The sequence below is a fragment of the Entelurus aequoreus genome, linkage group LG07 (assembly GCF_033978785.1).
Source record: "Entelurus aequoreus isolate RoL-2023_Sb linkage group LG07, RoL_Eaeq_v1.1, whole genome shotgun sequence".
Classification (NCBI taxonomy): domain Eukaryota; kingdom Metazoa; phylum Chordata; class Actinopteri; order Syngnathiformes; family Syngnathidae; genus Entelurus; species Entelurus aequoreus.
Genome location: NC_084737.1, coordinates 49,288,774 through 49,309,312, shown reverse-complemented (window position 1 = coordinate 49,309,312; position 20,539 = coordinate 49,288,774). Strand labels below are relative to the sequence as shown.

Below are 20,539 nucleotides of genomic sequence, written 5' to 3'. Positions count from 1 at the left end.
AAACTTGTCAGTAAACATATACTGACCATTATCCACAAATGCCATTTTTCTTAAATCCCATTCACATCGGGCACCACTTTTCACCCTCCTGGATCTTGTCATGGGGATGTTGGCGCACTCACATAATCTCCTCATAAACCAGGCCTTTCTCAATCCATCGCTAAATTCCCCTGCACATATGGACACGCATGCGCAAGCAAACGCTCATCCTCTAAATCAACCTCAGATCAGCACATGTCACATATCTGCTTTGACCTTTGCACTTTGCTCAAACCAACAGATTCATGAACGCACTTGCAGACACACATCCATCCATAGCGTATCCCAGTGCTCTGGATTAGAGATACAGATTAGAGATTAGGGGCTGGCAGTAGGATTACCCAATTCTCTCAAACCCCGCCTTCCCCGAAACGCTTCTGAACTGACCATTTCCACTGGTGATGCTACGTGAAGCTAAAGAGGGGGGTTTTGACATCATCGCATTGATATATGTTTCATAATCCTAAATTAGCACTCTCATAATGTCATTACCCCTGAGCATTTCCATTGTTTTTTGTTCTACCCCTCTCCATTTGTTATGTGCACTTCATTCTCTGTCAGCTAATCTTCAAAGCCCCAATCCTGAAGTAATCGCAGCTTTATTAGTTTACTTAATAACCTCAGTTCATCAGAGCTCTCGCTCGCCCGAGTGATCTCATCACTTCTCAATTTGGTCAGCTTTATGGATTCATTTTGAGACCTATGACGATAAATTGGACAGCGATAATCAGTAAATGAACCCAAAGCGAACATGAATACAGTATTAATGAACAGACCAAGTACATCGGGTAATTGTTAAGAGTAGAACAGGAGCATAGGAGGACATGATGCTGCTTCCAGGGACGTCAAGGATGTGGGCTGTGAGATGATGGACTGTATCGATTGCTGATTCACTACATTCTTTAAATTGGGTGTTTGGGGGCTGTTATTTTGGAATGGACTGTATTGTATGTGTGAACAATATGTATAATATAAATACATACACACAAACTGGCGCTGACTGTATGTAAAGCAAATATATACAAATATTACCAAATATAACAATGTTCAGTGATTCACTGGTAGATATGCTTTTTTTAATTATAGTAGCCAAACATTAAAATAGTAGCCATACTAATGTATAATGTGCACAGCATCCTACTGAGAGTTGTGTTCAAGAAATGGTGCATTTAGTCAAAAGTGAAAAGGTATAGAAGGTAATTCAACCCAAAGTAAGATACTAAAATAAATACACCGATTAATTAGCCATAGTGTGTGACTGTGAGTGTGAATGTTGTCTCTGTCTATCTGTGTTGGCCCTGCGATGAGGTGGCGACTTGTCCAGGGTGTACCCCGCCTTCCGCCCGAATGCAGCTGGGATAGGCTCCAGCACCCCCGCGACCCCGAGAGGGACAAGCGGTAGAAAATGGATGGATGGAATTCAAACGGAATCTAAACTCTTTTTACTGCAGTCAATATAAGTGTGGCGCTGTTCCTCAGGTGCAAAGGGACTTACTTTTATTAGTAAAGTTTAATTTAAACTTGTCATACACAGCCGCACACACCTCTGTGGATCTTAGCAGAATGAAGAGAAGCTTGGTGGCTCGCTTAGTATTTCTTGACAAGGCTTACATGCAGCCAAGCAACCAGAGCCATTTGTATGCCATTTTGTACAAAAATTGACCTTCACTTTATTCAACGTGTTCCTTTTTTATTCAATATGAATATCAATGCCTTCCTCAAATCCTGTTAATCCTTTTATTGAACGTATTAGCAAAATTTGTGCTCAACAGTCCACATTTGTGCTGGAATGTATTATTCATTTTGTATTTTTCTGTCTGTAATTAACAGGTGAATGCTGTCATGCCATTTGGGTGCCTTGCTCTGCGAGATGGGCGGACTTACAATAGTATATCTGATGTGACGGACAAATATGAGATCGGTCAGGTCCTTAGAGCGTAAGTACTTTAAATATTTGCATAATATTATTTTCTTTGATTATTTTGTCTTCTGTCATGTTTTAGCAATAGACTATAGCTGTCTTCAACTAAGGATTTTCATTATTAAATCTGATTTGTTAGATTTTGCCCGTAGTCGACGATCAGTCGAATCTATGGCATTTTGTTTATGTTCTTTTAAGAAAGAAATCAACAGATTGTGGTAATGCTGATGTGCTAACTCACCTTAAAGGCCTACTGAAATGAGATGTTCTTATTTAAACGGGGATAGCAGATCCATTCTATGTGTCATACTTGATCATTTTGCGATATTGCCATATTTTTGCTGAAAGGATTTAGTAGAGAACATGGACGATAAAGTTTGCAACTTTTGGTCACTGATAAAAAAGCCTTGCCTGTACCGGAAGTAGCGTGACGTCACAGGTTGTGGAGCTCCTCACATCTGCACATTGTTTACAATCATGGCCACAAGCAGCGAGAGCGTTTCGGACCGAGAAAGCGACGATTTCCCCATTAATTTGAGCGAGGATGAAAGATTTGTGGATGAGGAAAGTGAAAGTGATAGGGAAGATGCTGTGAGAGGCGGGTGGGACCTGATATTCAGCTGGGAATGACTAAAACAGTAAATAAACACAAGACATGTATATACTCTATTAGCCACAACACAACCAGGCTTATATTTAATATGCCACAAATTAATCCCGCATAACAAACACCTCCCCCATCATGTCCATATAACCCGCCAATACAACTCAAACACCCGCACAACACACTCAATCCCACAGCCCAAAGTACCGTTCAATTCCACGAAGTTCATACAGCACATATATTTCCCCAAAGTTACGTATGTGACATGCACATAGCGGCACGCACGGACGGGCAAGCGATCAAATGTTTGGAAGAAAGCTGCGTACTCACGGTAGCGCGTCTGCTATCCAACTCAAAGTCCTCCTGGTTGTGTTGCTGTAGCCAGCCGCTAATACACCGATCCCACCTACAGCTTTCTTCTTTGCTGTCTTCATTGTCCATTAAACAAATTGCAAAAGATTCACCAACACAGATGTCCAGAATACTGTGGAATTTTGCGATGAAAACAGAGCTGTTTGTATTGGGACACAATGGTGTCCCAATACTTCCGCTCAATCCGTGACGTCACGCGCAAACTTCATCATACCGAGACGTATTCAGCCGGATATTTCCCGGGAAATTTAAAATTGCACTTTATAAGTTAACCCGGCCGTATTGGCACGTGTTGCAATGTTAAGATTTCATCATTGATATATAAACTATCAGACTGCGTGGTCGGTAGTAGTGGGTTTCAGTAGGCCTTTAAACTTGTAAAAGAAGGTATTTCCTTAAAGTGAGCAAAACACTGCTCTCATTTGCAACTATTTGCACCTCAGAAAAGGCTAAACCACTTCAATTAACAAATAAATAGGGTAGTGATTGGATGGTTTAATGAGGTCCTCGGGTTTGGGGCTCCGTCGAAAAGACATCAAACATGACTAAATAGATTAAATAAAAGTAATAACTAAGATTTTGTTCATAAACTTTTGGAAGGATCATTACCATTGTCAGAGGAAAGCTACATCTCTGGTGCTGATGGCAGGATACAGCTGGCCCGACACGCGCGGTGGCATGGCGAGCTATGTGTTTTGCATCGGCGCATCCCCCATGTAAAAACATCCTCCCAATAGTCTTGATTCTTGTGTGCAGACACATAGATATTTGAGAGTAAATTCTGGGAGGCCAAAACATGACCAGCTGTTTTTTAACACATCACACTACGAAGCAGCGACCGCTCTGAGGAAGACTAAAGTGACAACCGAAACTGTAAGCAAGAGTTATCTCTTACTCTCTAAAAGCTCTTACTCTCTAAAAGCTATTTGTCTGAACAATAATCTATTATCAATATGACATGATGAACACAATCAGTTTATCCTCGCAACACATCTGCTGTACGCAGGGGCCCCAGCAGGTACTCAATTCGATCCCTCCCACTGATAGAGGTGCAGTGATGAGCAGTAACAAGCTACATACAGCTAAGCTACGTAGCTTAACTACATTTCTCAGTAGCTTGGCGGTAGTTTAGCTACTTTTTGAACAAGTAGCTTTTCCTGTAGCTTAGCTACTTTTAGAGCAATTGTAGCAAGGTAGCTTACATCAAAGCTACAAGCTACATAGAGAGAAAATGGACTGCGAATCCTGACCAAAAAAAAATACGGAGAAAATACAATGACCTGGATGAATGAGAACATCCATATGAACGGAGATAATCCATGATGGTTGGTTGGTGTTTGTATAATGAGTCACAATTGGCTAAGTTTAGGGCGAAACATTACGGACTGGCCAATCAGAGGCAAGATAAGGCGAAACCAGGAAACAAAATCATCACAGACACGCGCTCATGTCACATGATGACGAGGGAGTCAGAGACAGAGTGGCGCTTCAAGCTGACCACTCAGAAAAAAAACATGCTTGAAAAAGGCAGAGGGATTTTCTCCCGCAGATTAGATTTTTCCTTTAGTGATGAAGACGATGTCCAGGAAACCCACAATAATGCATGTCCTTGGTCATATTTCAACAAATACATGTGTTTATTAGTGAAAGCAATGCCCCAAACCTGATTTTTTAATTGTTTAAACTTAACCATAACATAAAACTAAACCGCTCTCTTCGTCTAAGACATCCAACCCAAATTTAGGAGAACAAATTAATGTGAGTTGTGTTCATGAAAAGTTTCACTGCACATAACCATTACCAACTTTACAATACACGTCGTAGTTTTTTTGTTGGGTGTTTTTTGTCAAGATATAGATAGATGACGTTTTTTTACTGTAATCACCCCCGAGAGGGATAAGCGGTAGAAATGGATGGATGGAAGGCAGAGAAAATGAGTAACATTATAGGGGTGGGCCAAAGAAAGGGCAAACTAAAATAAATACATACAGTGGGGTGTGGTGACCCCAGTTAGTTAATAGTTAATAGTAATGGCCCCTTATTGGGTACCTTTGTGCACTCTGTTACATTAACATTGATATTATACATGTGGGCCCATAGATATGAATGCTGTTAAATGTAGCAAGATACTTTTGCCGTGTAGCTTGCTACAATTCTCAGGGGATAGCTTCGCCTGTAGCTTAGCTACATTTAATCGAAAGTAACTTGTAGCTTAGTTTACTACATTTTCCCATCACTGTAGAGGCGGGGTTAAATGTCTAACCATTGTCATTGATAATCAAATCAGACTTTTCCAAATAACATCATCAAATCTACAACTACCCAGGGTGTACCCCGCCTTCCGCCCGATTGCAGCTGAGATAGGCTCCAGCACCCCCTGCAACCCCAAAAGGGATAAGCGGTAGAAAATGGATGGATGGAAATCTACAACTATTTAAAGACAGCCCTGAAATTGACATTCCCATTCACATGAGAGTGCATGCATAAAAATTACTTATGTTAGCAGTTTGAAATGTATCAGAACGTTTAATTGCATTGTTTGACAGGACTATCAATACTTAAGTTTTACGTGATTGCTTTGAAGCAGCAGTCAACTCAAACTACATATTTTCTAAACTGTTAACATCCAGGCTTAAATAATGGTGGTTATAGAAACATATTTTGCCATCAAAAGACACAACTTGCGAAGAGTGTATTATTATTTAAATAAATACACACTGGATAACAAGATACAAAAATAAAGCACTCAGTATGTCACCATTGCTCGTCACTGTAGTCAATTATGTAGCTATCCTGCTGTTGTGTCAAATTTGCCATCCATCCATCCATGTTCTTGGATGGAAATATGGGTCCTTGAATCTGACTTTCTATCGAGGTCTTCGAGCTGCCTTCTAGCCAAAGGGAGTCTCAATCAGAAATGCTTTGATGCCAAATTGATTGATTTAGCTTTTTTTCCAAACTGTGGCTGAAACCTCAAATCCTGTAAATAGGACAGAAAATATGTGTAAACCAAAATATATGAGTTTAAGAAATGAAGAAAATAAAAATGAAATGTGTGCCTATAAGAAATGAAGACTATAAAACAAAATGGATTAGTGTACAAAATATATTACAGTAGAGTATAAGAAATTGATACTCTATTATTGATACTTGATGTCTTGTCATGACCGTGCTGGCAAAGAACAACACAGATGTGGCACCTCTTACAGTTAAGGCCTGCTTACTGGTTCATTGATGCTTTGTGTGAAGGTGTATCAAATAGGTGCTTCAGTATGTTCATACTGAGCTATAGGAAGTTTCTGTTAGGTAGAGTTGGTTTCTGTTTGTGGAATTTGAACTACATAAATGACATTCATGTTAACTGTTTTGTATATTTTGCTCTGCTGAGAGAGATGATTAAAAATAGGTGGATTCCATTTTCTTTAAGTAGGTTAAGGAAATTAAAAAAATTAAACGAAAGGACTGATTGTTGTAGGAGCAAGAGGCCAGCATGTAGCAGATTTGATCAACTTAACTTTTCAAAATACAGCCACAATATTATAAAAATGAGTGTGGAAAAACTCTACACACACACGCACGCACAGGCGCACCCACACACACCATAGGCCATATGGCAACATCAGCATCTGGCCTCAGAGATTTGTGCATATCTTATGTAACTCATACAAGCCAAAACTTAAGTGCACATACTTTACTGTGTGATGAAAACAATATCTGCAATCTAATTGTTTTTTTATTATACCTAATTTTCTTGGCCCTATTGTTTTATAACATTGCCATTATTTGTCATGAGACTCATAATGAAAAAGTAATGTGAACACAATTTACGCTAATGCCAGCCTTTAAATATAACAGATGTGAAAAGTTGTCATTTAATTTTGCATCTCGCATCTTGAGAAGAGTTAACATATGCCTCTCAGCCTCAGGGCAAAATGATTTTTCAACTTGTTGTCAACTTGATTAATTCTGTACTCCTAAAACATGGCTTTTTAAAACTTAAGTGATTGACATCAGACATACACCAGCATCCACTGATATTTCCACTTGAATCTGATAATGTTAGACACATTTAAATATGTATTTATATTTCATTTCGATTAAGTTAATGTTTTTGTTCTCTCTCGTTGCGGTGTAGGAAGGAGTTCTGTGAGCTGTGCCTGGCTAAAGACAGACAAACAGACAAAGTGTTTGTCTGTAAGAAATTTCTTAAGAAAGACGGCAGGAAAGTCCGCAAGGCCGCCAAGAACGAGATCATGATTCTGAAACTGTACGCAGTTTTTTTACTGTAGTGTAAACATCAGACATCTAATCAATGATATCTGCACTATTGTTACTCAACACACATCTATCGAGGTTACACCAACAGTGTTATTAAGGAAAAGAGTTAACCATACAATAACTGACAATTTCTGTAAATATTTTCTTGTACAGCCTGACAGTGAGTTAGTCTATTCAAGCTAACTTCAACCAATCAGCTTGGAATGGTCACCTTTCAATCGCAGGCCACATAGAGACCATTCACACAAAAGTCACCAAGCTGAACCTTCGCTGTCAGTCATCTGAGTGAACCACGACACTATCAGAAACTTATATTGAATAACATTTTTTTCCAGGGTCAACCACCCAAACATCCTTCAGCTTATTGATACATTTGAAACTCGGAAAGAATACTTCATCATCCAAGAACTGTGAGTGTTTCATTTACACATAAACCTTTCTTGCATATAAATGGTACTTTACTATGTTATCATTTGTTTTCATTCTGACTGCACCTGTACATTGATGTAATACACACAGAAATCCATCAGCTCAAGTGTGGTGATGAACATATTTTATTACTGTGTGCTCTGGTGCGGCCCTCCACAACAGTGAGATGTTAGATTTGATTATATTTGCTCCCGCTAACTCTCAACATCACTTATTGCCCCTGAAGCGATGCTTTACTTTAAGAGAATCGATACGCCCAGCGTAGCTGACCAAATGATTGACTTGTCTATGAATGTTCTCATTCATCCAGGTCATTGTATTCTCAGGGTATTCGATCGATGGAAACCTGACTTTTTGGTTTGTCTTAGATGTTTTGCCGCTCATCCAAGTAGGCTTCATCAGTTCATGCTTATAGACTTAGACACCAGCCACTAGACTAGATCTGGCCAATCTAAATCTGAGATTAGATCTGACCAATCCAAGTCTATGAGCATGAACTGATGAAGCCTACTTGAATAAGAGGCGAAACGTAATCTAAGACAAACCAAACAGTCCAGTTGCGATCGATTGAATGCCCTGAGAAAAGTGCTTGACTTTTTGCAAGTTCTTGTCAAACAACAGAAAAAGTTGTTTGTTTAGTTAGGAGAATTCAGATATACATACTGGGTAAAAGTCATTGCACCGTTCTACTCCTTTTGGAAATGTTTGACTGCCTTAGCCATCATCTGTATTATCTCCAAAATTAAGTAATGACCTACACTCAAATGTATTATTTGCTCACAGAGATTGCCTTACTAGAAGGCATAAAATCAAACACAAAAGTATTTTATTGCATTTTAACATGTGGCTAACAGCAGTAACTTTGCTCTCACTGTGCATGTGTATGTTTTTCACACAGTGCCACAGGGGGAGATGTATTTGACTGGATTCAGGACCAAGGGAATTACACAGAAAAAGATGCCTCTAGTGTCATTAGACAGGTCCTGGAGGCAGTGGCGTATTTGCACTCTCTCAACATAGTCCACAGAAACCTCAAGGTAACTTGCACTTTCTGGCATTGAAGTAAAAAGAGTCTTGACTCCAAAACAAATCCATCCACCCAAAACATCCATCCATCCATTTTCTACCGCTTGACAAATTCATAAAAATATTTGTCTGTTTGAATCCCATCTTAAACCCCCCTTCTACCGTTTTTATTTTGAGTCAGTTTTAAATCATATTCCATTCGACCATTTTAATTTTGAACATGTGTTTTTACTTTTGCTTACCAACCATACTTGAATGTGTTTTTTGGTTTCATTTTCTGCTTTTAATGCTTTCCTTAAGTTTTACAAAATTTGGTGTACACCCCTTTGTTTTTATCTGTGGTTGTTGTGAAAGGGCTGCAGGAGACAGAATAAGGGGTTTTCATGAGCAGTGTGTGGGGGCATGTCTTTTGGTCACATGGGTAAAGGTTGGTGTGTGCATAATTAGGTATTTAAGGATGAGGATAGGAGAGGATATATATGCTTGGGGTGCCATACTAATTGTTTACCGCTTTATTTTTGCTATTATATTTCACTTCCGTTTGTCATCGTATTTTGTTAAAACATTAAACCCACTTCAAATGCACTCTCAAAGCGCGTCATTCAAGAGATGAAACTCAATTCTTATCCCTCCACCATCCCCCAGGAAATGTGGCCGCATTACGTGCTTTATAAATAAATTTGGTATGATAGGTTATAAAAGCTTTGTGGTTATAGGCATAGGATGTGTCCCCTTATATTGCAGACAGGCAGATTTGTCCCACCTAAAAATTATAATGCGGATGAGAAAAATATTAAATTTTGAAATCTGGGTGTACCCTACCTTCCGCCCGAATGCAGCTGGGATAGGCTCCAGCCCCCCCCGCGACCCCAAGATGGAGAAGCAGTATAAAAGATGGATGGATGGAAATCTTTAACTCACATGCTTCCATTTTCAACGTTCAACAGAGCGGCATGTTCCCTTTCCTCATTGGCTCCCTCATTGAGACAGTGAGTTTGAGTGTTTAGATATGAGGGGTATAACTCAGTTCTTTTTGTTGGCCAAACTGAACCACAAGGTATTGTTGGAGGATAACCAAGTTTGTCATTAGAGGTTATCTTCATTGGCCAAACTGCTTTGTGTTTTAAAATAATGTTTAAAAAAACAATATATTTTACAAATGTTGTTTTTTTCCATGTCAGAAAGTTGTTACTTAAAAACTGTTAATGTGACATATCATTTTGTGAATGGTTTGTACTGTCATTCATGTTTATGACATATTTCTGCTCAAAGTATTTATGAATGTGTCAGGTTGCCCCTCCAATGTTAATCTCATTACTATGCCCTTGGTTGGTCACACTTGATGCCATTGCAAATGAACATTGTTTTAATAATGCAGTTTCTCCCTATATACTCTCTTTCAAAACAGCTTCATATCTTTGTCAGCCTACCAGTATTTGAATTAACTATTAGCGTTGCTTTGGCCTAAGATGTCCTCTGCTGGTAGAAAGTGGGACTGTCTTTTAGGTTATACTGTACTATACAGTATGTGGAATTAAATTGTTTTTTTAAACATGATTAAAATGTTTTTATAACTGCGCATACATAAACAAGGAATTCAAAAACAACAACAATTCCAAGTTCAGAGGATTATTTTTATGATGTTGGTGTAGCTGAAACCATAATAGTACGCTTTAGAGGTGTCCAACCTCAAATCAATTCATCCTAACCAGTAGTCTATTCAGAGATTGTCATGAGACCTCTGTCATGACCTCTGTTATGAGGTTTCTGTTATGAGGTTACATTCTTTTAAAAAAGATCATGTATTCTTACATGAAAGTGAAGACCAAAATTGAATAATATACCATTTTAAGGGATAAAACAACAGTTGGAATCACACTTGGTATGGGATTTCACATCATTAGCATCCACAATAGTGTCTTTTAAACTACAGTAAATGTCAGTGTAATTATCCTTAATATTTAACATTTTGATGACATGAAAGGCGATGGAATAGGTACAGCATTTGCACATCTACACAACGCTATATGGATGACAACGACCCTTTGAAAAGACCAAATGATTTGGCAATAAAAAAGTAACACACTGAAATTGAATGACCTCCGAAACGTAACATTTTCTTTTATTCTCACACCAATATTGGGTGGTTATTTTAGTGGTCTATTTTCCTATTTCATATTACTTTGCACCCATATAGCTACAGTACTGTATTATAATTATGTGTATTTTCTTGTAAATGATTTGAACTTGTATGTCCCTCCTTTTGTCATAGCTGGAAAATCTAATGTACTACACTGAGAACAATCACAACAAAGTAGTTCTGCGAGATTTCTACCTCTCCAGATTTGAGAATGGGTCCATCACAGAACCCTGTGGAACTCCAGAATACCTGGGTAAGATTATATCACATTACAAGGAGTAATAATGTTCATTGTGCCGAACTTGTATTTTCTTCCTAATTTACGTTTGTCAACTTTTTGCCATCAAAATTAAAAAAAAACATTGGCTGCATGAAATAAGGAGCGCGGTATTTATTAGAGGCAAATACCGTGTATGTAAAGTAAAGCACTTGTTCTGGTTAGAATTATGAACATACCGGTAGTCAAATGGGTGATGAATGAATGATGAATGAGCCAAGAAATTTAGATGTCTTCTAACACTGCTTCTTTTTATGAATCATCTCTTAGCACCTGAAGTAGTGGCTCGCCATCGGTATGGACGACCAGTGGACTGCTGGGCTGTGGGTGTCATTATGTTCATACTGTGAGTCTTCATTATCAATACAACATTTTATAGATTCCAAATCACAACTATTTCTGTGTCCGCTGATGAAGTGTTCTTTTTGCAGCTTATCTGGTAACCCGCCTTTTTATGATGAAACAGAAGAGGAGAATACAGATCTACATAATCGCATCATTTTCTGTCGCATTGTTGCTGGTGACTTCGAGTTTGATTCTCCATACTGGGATGACATATCCCCTGCAGGTACACAGTTTCACCACACAATGGCAACAAGCTGCAGTCAATAATATGTTTGGCTTCATTTACTGTTTAAGCTAAGGAGCTTGTCTGTCGACTCATGGAGGTGGACCAGATGCTGAGAATCACAGCACAAGATGCGCTTTGGCATGAATGGTAATGTCGTAATCTCAAAAGTGCACATGTATTTGTACAAAATACCTGGCTTGGCCTTATGTTTTGAGTGCTGCTTTTGTCAGGATTGCAGGAAATGGTGCATCAGAAAAGAACCTGAAGGATGGCGTCTGTGCCCAATTTGAGAAGAACTTTGCAAAGGCCAAATGGCGGGTAGGAAGTCAAGCTCACTCTCCATTTCTAATACAATAAAGGATGTTAAACAAATGCAAATAGAACGGCATAATAACTTGCGCAAATGTCAAATGGGGAGAACAGAACAAGATGAAAACAGCATAAGTAATGTCCATAAACCTCTTCTCTCTTTCCTCATATAATTCCCAGGAGTTGAAGGTATTGTAGCTCATCATGATAGCGAATGTAAGGACAGAGTGTGGGTGGAACTGCACATTCAGGCTGGCATGATTAATGAAAAAAGCATCTCCTCGTGGCTGAACATGCTTTTGAATTGCCTATTTTAGGGGGAAATAATTCCAAATAATTGACCATTAGCAGTCAACCATGAGATGTGTTGATCATACAGTGACTGGTGAAGCTCTTCCCATAAGTTCTGTCTATGCCCACTGTCACTCTGTCTGTCCCAGAGGAGATCCATCCACACTGCCCCACTTTTCCTGATCAAAGTCAAATGTTCAAAGTGGCCCGGTCTGTTCCTTTTTTACTCCTCATCTGCACTAGTCACATTTGTACAAATAAGGTCATGATCAGCAACCGGAATATACAGTAGGTATTGTTGAGTAATTGTACCGTTAGTGTGGATAAGGAGAGAGTAAAATGAAAAGGATGTGGTGGATGTAAGCCACTGTGGACCATTCACGTGTATTAAGGCCCTCTGTCATTCCTTTATTCGTTGTACCTGTACATTACATTCAAGCAATCAAAACTACATGCTGCTTCGTACAATAATTGATGTGCCATAATAGCTTTCCACTTCCAGATAATCAACCACCTGGTTTAAAAACTTCTTTTAAGCTTGTACATTTTCCCAAATACATTCAGTGTTTTATACATTTAGTGTTTTTAGTTTTAAGGAAGTCAGGGGAGAGGAAAAGATTGATTAATCTCTGTGTGCACAATTATTAGGCAAAGTGAGTGTTTTACTTATCTCTCATATCGCTGCACATTTTCAGACTCCATAAAATACCACATTCCAAATATTTACATGTTAGGTTATTAGAGACACTAAATTGCCCATATATGTTAATGTGAGTATAAATAGTTACATGTCCTGCATTGGATTGTCGACCTTTAGGGTGTAGCCTGCCTCCCTCTCACTGGTGACCCTAATTGAGACAAGCAGTATAAAAAAATGGGTGGAGAGATGAATAGATAATTATATGCAGTATTTGTTACCTCAGGTTGAATGGGACAACAATGAGATTTAACTAGAAATTAAAAAGTGACTGACCTCACCTGATTTAAATCCAGTTGAGAATTTGTGAGCATTACTCAATGTGAGATTTACCGTGAGAGACATATGTGGGACAGTGGGAGTATGTGGTTGCTGCTTCAGCAAAAGCTGACTGCGAACTGATCAATAAACTGACAAACTTTGGATGAAAGGCTCATTGTAGCTATTGAAAAAGATATGGTGGCTTTATTGGTCAAAATTTTACCCAACAGTCATTTTGAGTTTATTTTTTATTGTTGTATATATTTGTGTATTTGGGTGGAAATCTATATGTAATTTGTAGGGCTGTCTTTGGGCACCGCACGATTCAATTCCATTTTGGGGCTAAGGAATCGATTCAGAAACAATTCTCAATTTAAAAAAAAAATTTCAATTCAAAATCAATACTTTTTTAATAACATTGGGTGCCAGTTCTGTGATTAACTACATTCCTCCATAAAATAGATAACAGCTCATATAAATGTATATATTACTGAAAATAAACTGGGTTGTTTAATAAAATTCTACCCAAACATTTATGTCAAATACATATAACATGTCAAATACAAATAAGGCCACAAGAGAAATATCCAATACTTTTCTTTTCTAAATACGTACATACACACATATATATACATATATATGTATATATATATATATATATACACATATACGTATATATATATATATATACACATATACATATATATATACATATATATATATATATATATATATATATATGTATATATATATATATATATATATATATATATATATACACACACAAATATGTATATATATATATACACACACATATATATATATATATATATATATATATATATATATATATATATATATATATATATATATATATATATATATATATATATATATATACATATATATATATATATATATATATCTATATATATATATATATATATATATATATATATATATATATATATATATATATATATATATGTGTGTATATATATATATATATATATATATATATGTGTGTTTATATATATATATATATATATATATATATATATATATATATATATATATATATATATATATATATATATATATATATATATACATATGTTAATCGATTTTTTGAGGTGATTAGGAATTGTTACAAGAATCACAATTCGAAAACCTTTTTTTTTTTGACACCCATATTAATTTGGCAGACTAGCACTTATTCTCTCACCCATATGAGCCAAAAAATATACCATTTTGATATTCCTATGATTGTTTGCATTATATTTGATTATCAGTAAAATTTAATCTAAATGATATATTTTGCCTAATAATTGTGCCTGTGACGTAGATCTGTTTTTTAAGTCAACAAGCAAGCAATGAGGTATTTGGGAAGACTTTGGATTGATTCAAACCAGGGTAAAATCAATCAAATCTACCTGGAAGTAAATACATGACACACATCTGCAGAATTCATTTCACTAGAATCACATCCCAGCGCTTTGATTGTGCCTTGACAAACTGTCAAATGCATAACTTTTAAGCCAACTGTCAGTAATCATTGATTGTGTCAAAGGTTTATGGGAACAAGTAGTTAAACACAACAAGCAGGTAAATCCATTGTTCTGTTATCATCATTTTATCCATTTTCTTTGCCTCTATATTTTGCAGAAAGCGATCCGCGTCACCACCTTCATGCAGCGACTGAAGAACTCTGAGTCAGTTATTGACAGTTCAGCTGAGGTAAAGAGTGAGGAAGCAGGGGAAGTTGAGGAGGGGGCAACCCAGGTGGCAAGCAATAACGGAGGTAGAAGGGTCGCTGACGGAGGAGGGGTGACTTCCAGTGGTGTGTCCTTAGAGATAATGGTTGAAAATAGACCAGCAGGTGTGGACCAAGACGTGGAAAAACAGGAGGCAAATGTGATTCTTGAACCCTCATCTCCACCTGGCGAAAAGCTTGGCACAAAGAAAGCACCAGTTAATGAAAAAAGGAAAACAGATGATCAAAATAAAGAATCCAAAATAACCCCTGAATGCACTAAGCTAATAGACAGTAGTTCAGTTCTACATCTTGACAGGAAACAGACAAGCGCCTCACCTGATCCCAACAGCAAGCGTAAGATGGCTGCAACAATCCATAGTCCTCCCACAGCTGCTGGTAGTGGCACACAGAAAGATGAGAGTGATGGAAGCTGGTGTCAGACTCAACTACCTGAGGCAGTTGCAGAAAGTTCCGTGGGAGAAGCAGTCACACCGGCAATTGCACCGGGACCAGGGGTAGATGCAAGTCTCTGTGTTAATTTAAGGGGTGAAGCTAGTCCTGTGTTGAGAAAGAATAGGGATGCCCGGAAAATAGACAGATATAGTGCTGAGTTTAATATCGCCAGGGCAAGTCCTCCAATAGGTCAGGCTTGCTATGCAATTGGTAGCTCTGCTAGTTTGGGCCGTCACACCACCCCATACAGCACAGACATTGGGACGGTAGGCATGGGGATGGCAGGGCCCTATGGGAGTCCTTATAGTACTCTCTACACACGGGGACGAGGGGTAGGGATGTATGGGACTGGGCTGCATCATGGAGCAGTTGGAAGCAGTGTGACAAGCGACTGGCAAATGGACAGTGTGATCGAGCAGATAGAAAAGCAAATGGTGGCAGTGCTGGAGAAAATAGAGGGAGATATGCCCTCATTGCTGGAGCAAATCAGTGACTGCCCCTCTGAACCACTACGCATCAGGAGTACGCACGCCTCACCCGCCACCTCTCGTGCACGCACATCACAACACCCAACTGAAACATCGGGCACCCCGCCACCTCTTCCCACGTCTCCCAGGCCTGCACTGCCATCGCTCCCTCGTCTTACTATTCCACCTCCTTCCTATCCTCCACCTTCCCCTCCTCAGGCTTCAGTCCAGGCTACAGAAGAGCAGCTGGAGAAGGGTGGACAGAGAGGTGCAGACTATTGTGGCCATTCCTCTGGAACTGGAATGGGCAGAGGGTTATAAAACAGGTGAGAAAAGTATGATACAAAACAAAATTTGGGGAAAAAAATCATCTTGATCTTTTGTTGAAGGTCTTGATATTTTCACCCAGACAACACAGCCACCTCATCCCCCACGGAGATGTTGTATTGTGTGGTATGATAGCATGGTCACAGTAAGATGACCAGTACCCAAATACTCATCTTATAAAGAAGAATAGGTAATCCATATATTTGTATGACATCTGTAAAGAGCATGATCTCACTCCACTAGTCTCTCAACACTAAAATCCACTTTATGTTGTCAAAAAGTGCAGCACAGGGGGAAATGGAATATGAGTAACTGATAAGGTACTATTTTAATTTAATTGTCTCCTGCAAATTGTAAATGCAAGTACTGTAAACAGGTTCCTAATTCTTGTTCTGCTATATGTTGTAAACTTCCTCATGTTCACACATTTTTTGTAATCAAGCACTTCCATTTGTACTTATGTTTATTTTATTGTAGATTTTCATTCTAGGCTGAAGTTGAGATGCAGCAAACTGGACTGATCCAAACTTATATTTGTTTAATGTGAACATGTCTATACCCTAATCCAATAGTCTTGCACATATATTTTGTTGAAAGGAAGAGCTAAACGTATTACTTTTAGTATCACAAGTGTAAAAAAAACAATGCATTACATTTTTTATCATGATTTTGGATCAATGTGGCCGATTTACCCCTGATAAAGTTATCCACTATTTCCCCCCCTATGTAAACTATACTGTCTGTTGGTCTTTCAATAAAGTCAGAAATTGTCATCTGTACATGTTTCATTTGTGGAGGTTTTGACGCAAATTAAACTCATGTTAAAGACTAACAGTACCTCGATCTAATGCAGTGGTTCTTAACCTGGGTTCCAGGGGCGCCGCTAGGGATTTTGGGCCCCATGAAAAGAATCTTTACAGGGCCCCCAACACAGCGGCAACATTTTTTGATGCTATTTTACATACAATTATGCATTTTAATGGGCCCCATATATCTGTGTCATATCTGTATCATGAATCAATTTAAGTGGACCCCGACTTAAACAAGTTGAAAAACGTATTCGGGTGTTACCATTTAGTGGTCAATTGTACGGAATATGTACTTCACTAGGCAACCTACTAATAAAAGTCTCAATCAATCAATCAAACCCCCTCCATCATGGGCCCCTAGAATCCGTCTCCTTTACCCCCCCTTTTCGGCGCCCCTGCTGGGTTCGATCGAACCCTAGGGGTTCGGTGAGTCGGGCTCAGGGGTTCGGCGGAGGTCAAAACACACGTGACTCAACGTGTAAATAAAAACTTCTCCCTATCGGCGTATTAAGGATACGGCAACAGCAGAAGTCACACTGGTTTGCAGGTGTGTAATTTGTTGTGAGTTTAAGCACTGTGTTGGTTTAGTCCTTTGGACAAGGTGATGTTCATGCACGGTTCATTTTGTGCACCAGTAAAAAAAACATGGTAACACTTTAGTATGGGGAACATATTCTTCATTAATTAGTAGCTTATTAACATGCAAATTAGTAACATAATGGCTCTTTACTAGTCATAATTAAGTACTTATTAATGCCTTATTCGGCATGGCCTTATTATAACCCTAACCCTCTAACCCTGGTCCCTGCCTACCCTCTAACCCTAACCCTAACCAAATAACCCTAAATTAAGTATTTGTTACTTAAAATAGGTTCCCCATACTAAATTTGTTACCAAAAACATAACTTTGTCTTGAATTTGAAAACAAAAAAACATTTTATTTTTCACTAAAGAAGGGTTTGGTGAATGCGCATATGAAACTGGTGGGGTTCGGTACCTCCAACAAGGTTAAGAACCACTGATCTAATGGAGTACATGAAATAAACGCAGGCCAACGTAGTCGCAAAGAGTCGAGAGTGCCTACACATCCCATCTGCCATTGCGGCCACTTTGGATTCGACCATATTTTTGAGGACACGGGTAAGGAAAATGGTGTATGATGGTTAATAAAAACGCAATAAAAACATGTGCTAGTACACAAATCGATGGTTTAGGGGGTATTGTGTGTGGGTTTTACGTAATAGGAAGGATGTTTAATGGTAAAATAAGTAATACGAGCCTTCCATTGAAACCTCCAAGCCGAGGTGGTCGCGCCTGTAACGTGCACATGTTGCTGCTTTGCTTTCCATTGAAATAGTGAGGGCTTCAGCCACCACCGGACAGGCAGCCGTAAGCGGAAAAAAACTCACGCAGAGCCCGCCACCGTGACACACTTTCACGGTTGCCATCAACAGCGGCGTTAACATTTGTCACGCGGTTTCCTAGGACTTTTCTTTGGTACAGGCCGATTTTTAACACTACAGATCAGGCAGAGTAATATCGGATGTGGTAAGTTTGTGCACACTCGTCAATGCTAGCCCGATTTTTAGCGGCTAATGCTAGCGGGCTAACGAACATAGCGGTACAAGATGGGGAAAAGTCTTAGGGAGGCTAGATAGCTTGACGGCTAGCTGCTAACAACTACGCAGTCCTTTCTATCTGCAGTACGCCGCTTCACTTTTTCGCTAAATCTGTAATCGTAGTTATTACCTCGACGTGGCCGAAAGCGCTGGTTGAAATGTATGCGGGGTATTTCTTCGCAGGGAGTGTGTTATAGTTATTTATTCATTTGTAAATATACCACAATAGTAGCTGGACGACAGATTGTGCCTAAAACTTATAAGCACACGCGCTTTGTTATTCGCATCTAGTCGAATGTGCAGAACTATTTCATCGAAATGGACTGTGAGATAAACGTCACAATAGCACGGCGATCGACGTTGCCAGTCACAGAATATTGAGCATTCTCCCCCCCACCCCCCAGCCTTCGAGATGTGCGTTCCTGCATGCCATGTGACATGTAGCGTTGCTATTATGCACGGGGAGGATGGTTATTATTATTATTATTGTTGCCGTGGAAAGATAAGTAAGGGACCATGTCGACATGTGTACTTGAGAATATGCGGCCCACACGTTCGGGAGCCTTTTGTCATTTCCCAGGCACCCCCTCCCCCAATACTCTTGTTCTGCAAGGAAAGCTCACCCTTAACCTCTTGTTTGGCGGATGGTTCATATTCAGCAGCATCCATCATTGCATTCATACGAGTGGGTCATTTTTGCTATTGCTCCCCCTATCCGACTGTAACTCCTGCTTTTGTTTTATTGAACTCTGTGGTTGTTTTTGTCCTCAATAAATCTGACATTTTGTAGCAAACGGTGCTTTATAAACGACATGTGTATATTATCAGTGCAAGACTTTGGCACGCACACACACGCACTCAGGCGACATGATGCTAAAAGTATTTAATGATGTGCAGCTGCTTACTTTGTGCAAACATTTCCAGCTTGGTTGGTGTGTTTTGTTTAAATACCTGCATCGTTCATTGTACAGTAATAATTGACATGCGTCCAAGCCAGTAGGGGCGGGATGAATGCGCATTGGTCGTCCTCCCTAAGCCAATAGCAAGGCGGCCAACATTTCTCCTGTCCAATGTTTCGGCGAGTGCGTCACACGCATCCTCCGCCCCCTTTCTCCGGCTGCCATTTTGGTTTTGTTCCCGACTGCAGTCGTAACGCCAGCCGCAGTTATATTACATAGGAAAGCCCCGCATCGCAGCCACACAGTGACTCGACAGTAATAGCCCAAGGCCATCCTGCTCGCCGCGACTCCTTCCATTTATTCCTGCTTATCGACAATCGTTCCAGTCGCTGGCATCTGAACACGACCGGAGAGGGGCGGGTTTGCATTGGAAAGGGCCCGGGAAGGATTATTGGTAAGAAAAGAGGAATCAATGGGAGACACGAGCTCGAGCTGCGTTAGCTCAAAACCAATCATTTTGTGATATCGTCCATGTTTTGACAGGCTATTTGTGTGCCCTACCTTGACGTGTGAGCGCCTCGACTCGCCGGGATGGTCATTGTAAATTGCCCAGTAGATCCGCAGTTAGCGTCGTGAGCTAGCATGTCACACGGTAACTCCACCCGCTAGCGTGCAAAGTTGTTTTCCGCACTGAGTGGGGTCAGAGGCCTAGGCCGAGCCTCTCCGGCTAGTTCGCTGCTTCCTCGCCTCTTAACTTATTAATGTTGCCGTTCCGTCCTCTTGCCAAACGACTTAACTGATTAGTGGCACGGAGCCTATTCTTAGCCGGTCGACTCTTGTTTGTTCCACGAGTACTGACGAGCTTTTTGGGCCTTTTAAACCTTTAAAGCCTTTGAGACGCAAGTGAGCGAGCGTCAGGTAGCGTACAGTCGTGGGCCGTACGGGTTACTTTCATTTTTTCACCAGCCATCCACTGTTATGATAACACAAATTT

At 39.5% G+C, this 20,539-nt stretch overlaps 2 protein-coding genes and 1 long non-coding RNA gene across 7 annotated transcripts in view; 2 read left to right on the top strand and 1 right to left on the bottom strand.

Annotated features, from left to right (window-relative positions):
• The window catches only part of camkvl (CaM kinase-like vesicle-associated, like), a 111,121-nt gene extending 94,132 nt beyond the window's left edge, over nt 1-16,989 (top strand). For both annotated transcript variants that reach the window (XM_062053817.1, XM_062053816.1), the window contains exons 2-11: nt 1,870-1,976; nt 7,072-7,203; nt 7,550-7,624; nt 8,542-8,680; nt 10,942-11,062; nt 11,357-11,432; nt 11,518-11,654; nt 11,726-11,804; nt 11,888-11,975; nt 14,881-16,989. In XM_062053817.1, coding sequence (XP_061909801.1) covers nt 1,882-1,976; nt 7,072-7,203; nt 7,550-7,624; nt 8,542-8,680; nt 10,942-11,062; nt 11,357-11,432; nt 11,518-11,654; nt 11,726-11,804; nt 11,888-11,975; nt 14,881-16,212 — 2,274 coding nt within the window. In that variant the 5' untranslated portion in view covers nt 1,870-1,881 and the 3' untranslated portion in view covers nt 16,213-16,989. The remainder of the gene's footprint in view (nt 1-1,869; nt 1,977-7,071; nt 7,204-7,549; nt 7,625-8,541; nt 8,681-10,941; nt 11,063-11,356; nt 11,433-11,517; nt 11,655-11,725; nt 11,805-11,887; nt 11,976-14,880) is intronic.
• Nucleotides 14,343-20,456, bottom strand: LOC133653957 (uncharacterized). Of its 2 annotated transcripts, none has more exons than XR_009826792.1 (3): nt 20,107-20,456; nt 15,308-16,189; nt 14,343-15,165 (listed from the first exon to the last, which is right to left on the bottom strand). It is a non-coding gene; the product is annotated as an uncharacterized LOC133653957 (long non-coding RNA). The 2 variants fall into 2 exon arrangements; XR_009826793.1 differs by having other exon boundaries at nt 15,308-15,529; nt 20,107-20,429.
• uba1 (ubiquitin-like modifier activating enzyme 1) overlaps nt 18,146-20,539 on the top strand; it is a 24,391-nt gene continuing 21,997 nt past the window's right edge. Inside the window, exon 1 of one of the 3 annotated variants that reach the window (XM_062053815.1) lies at nt 18,146-18,167. The gene's annotated coding sequence lies outside the window, so the exon portion shown is untranslated. Of the gene's footprint in view, nt 18,168-18,375; nt 18,576-19,761; nt 20,000-20,539 lie in introns of those variants that run through there. The other 2 variants (XM_062053814.1, XM_062053813.1) reach the window with 2 other exon arrangements.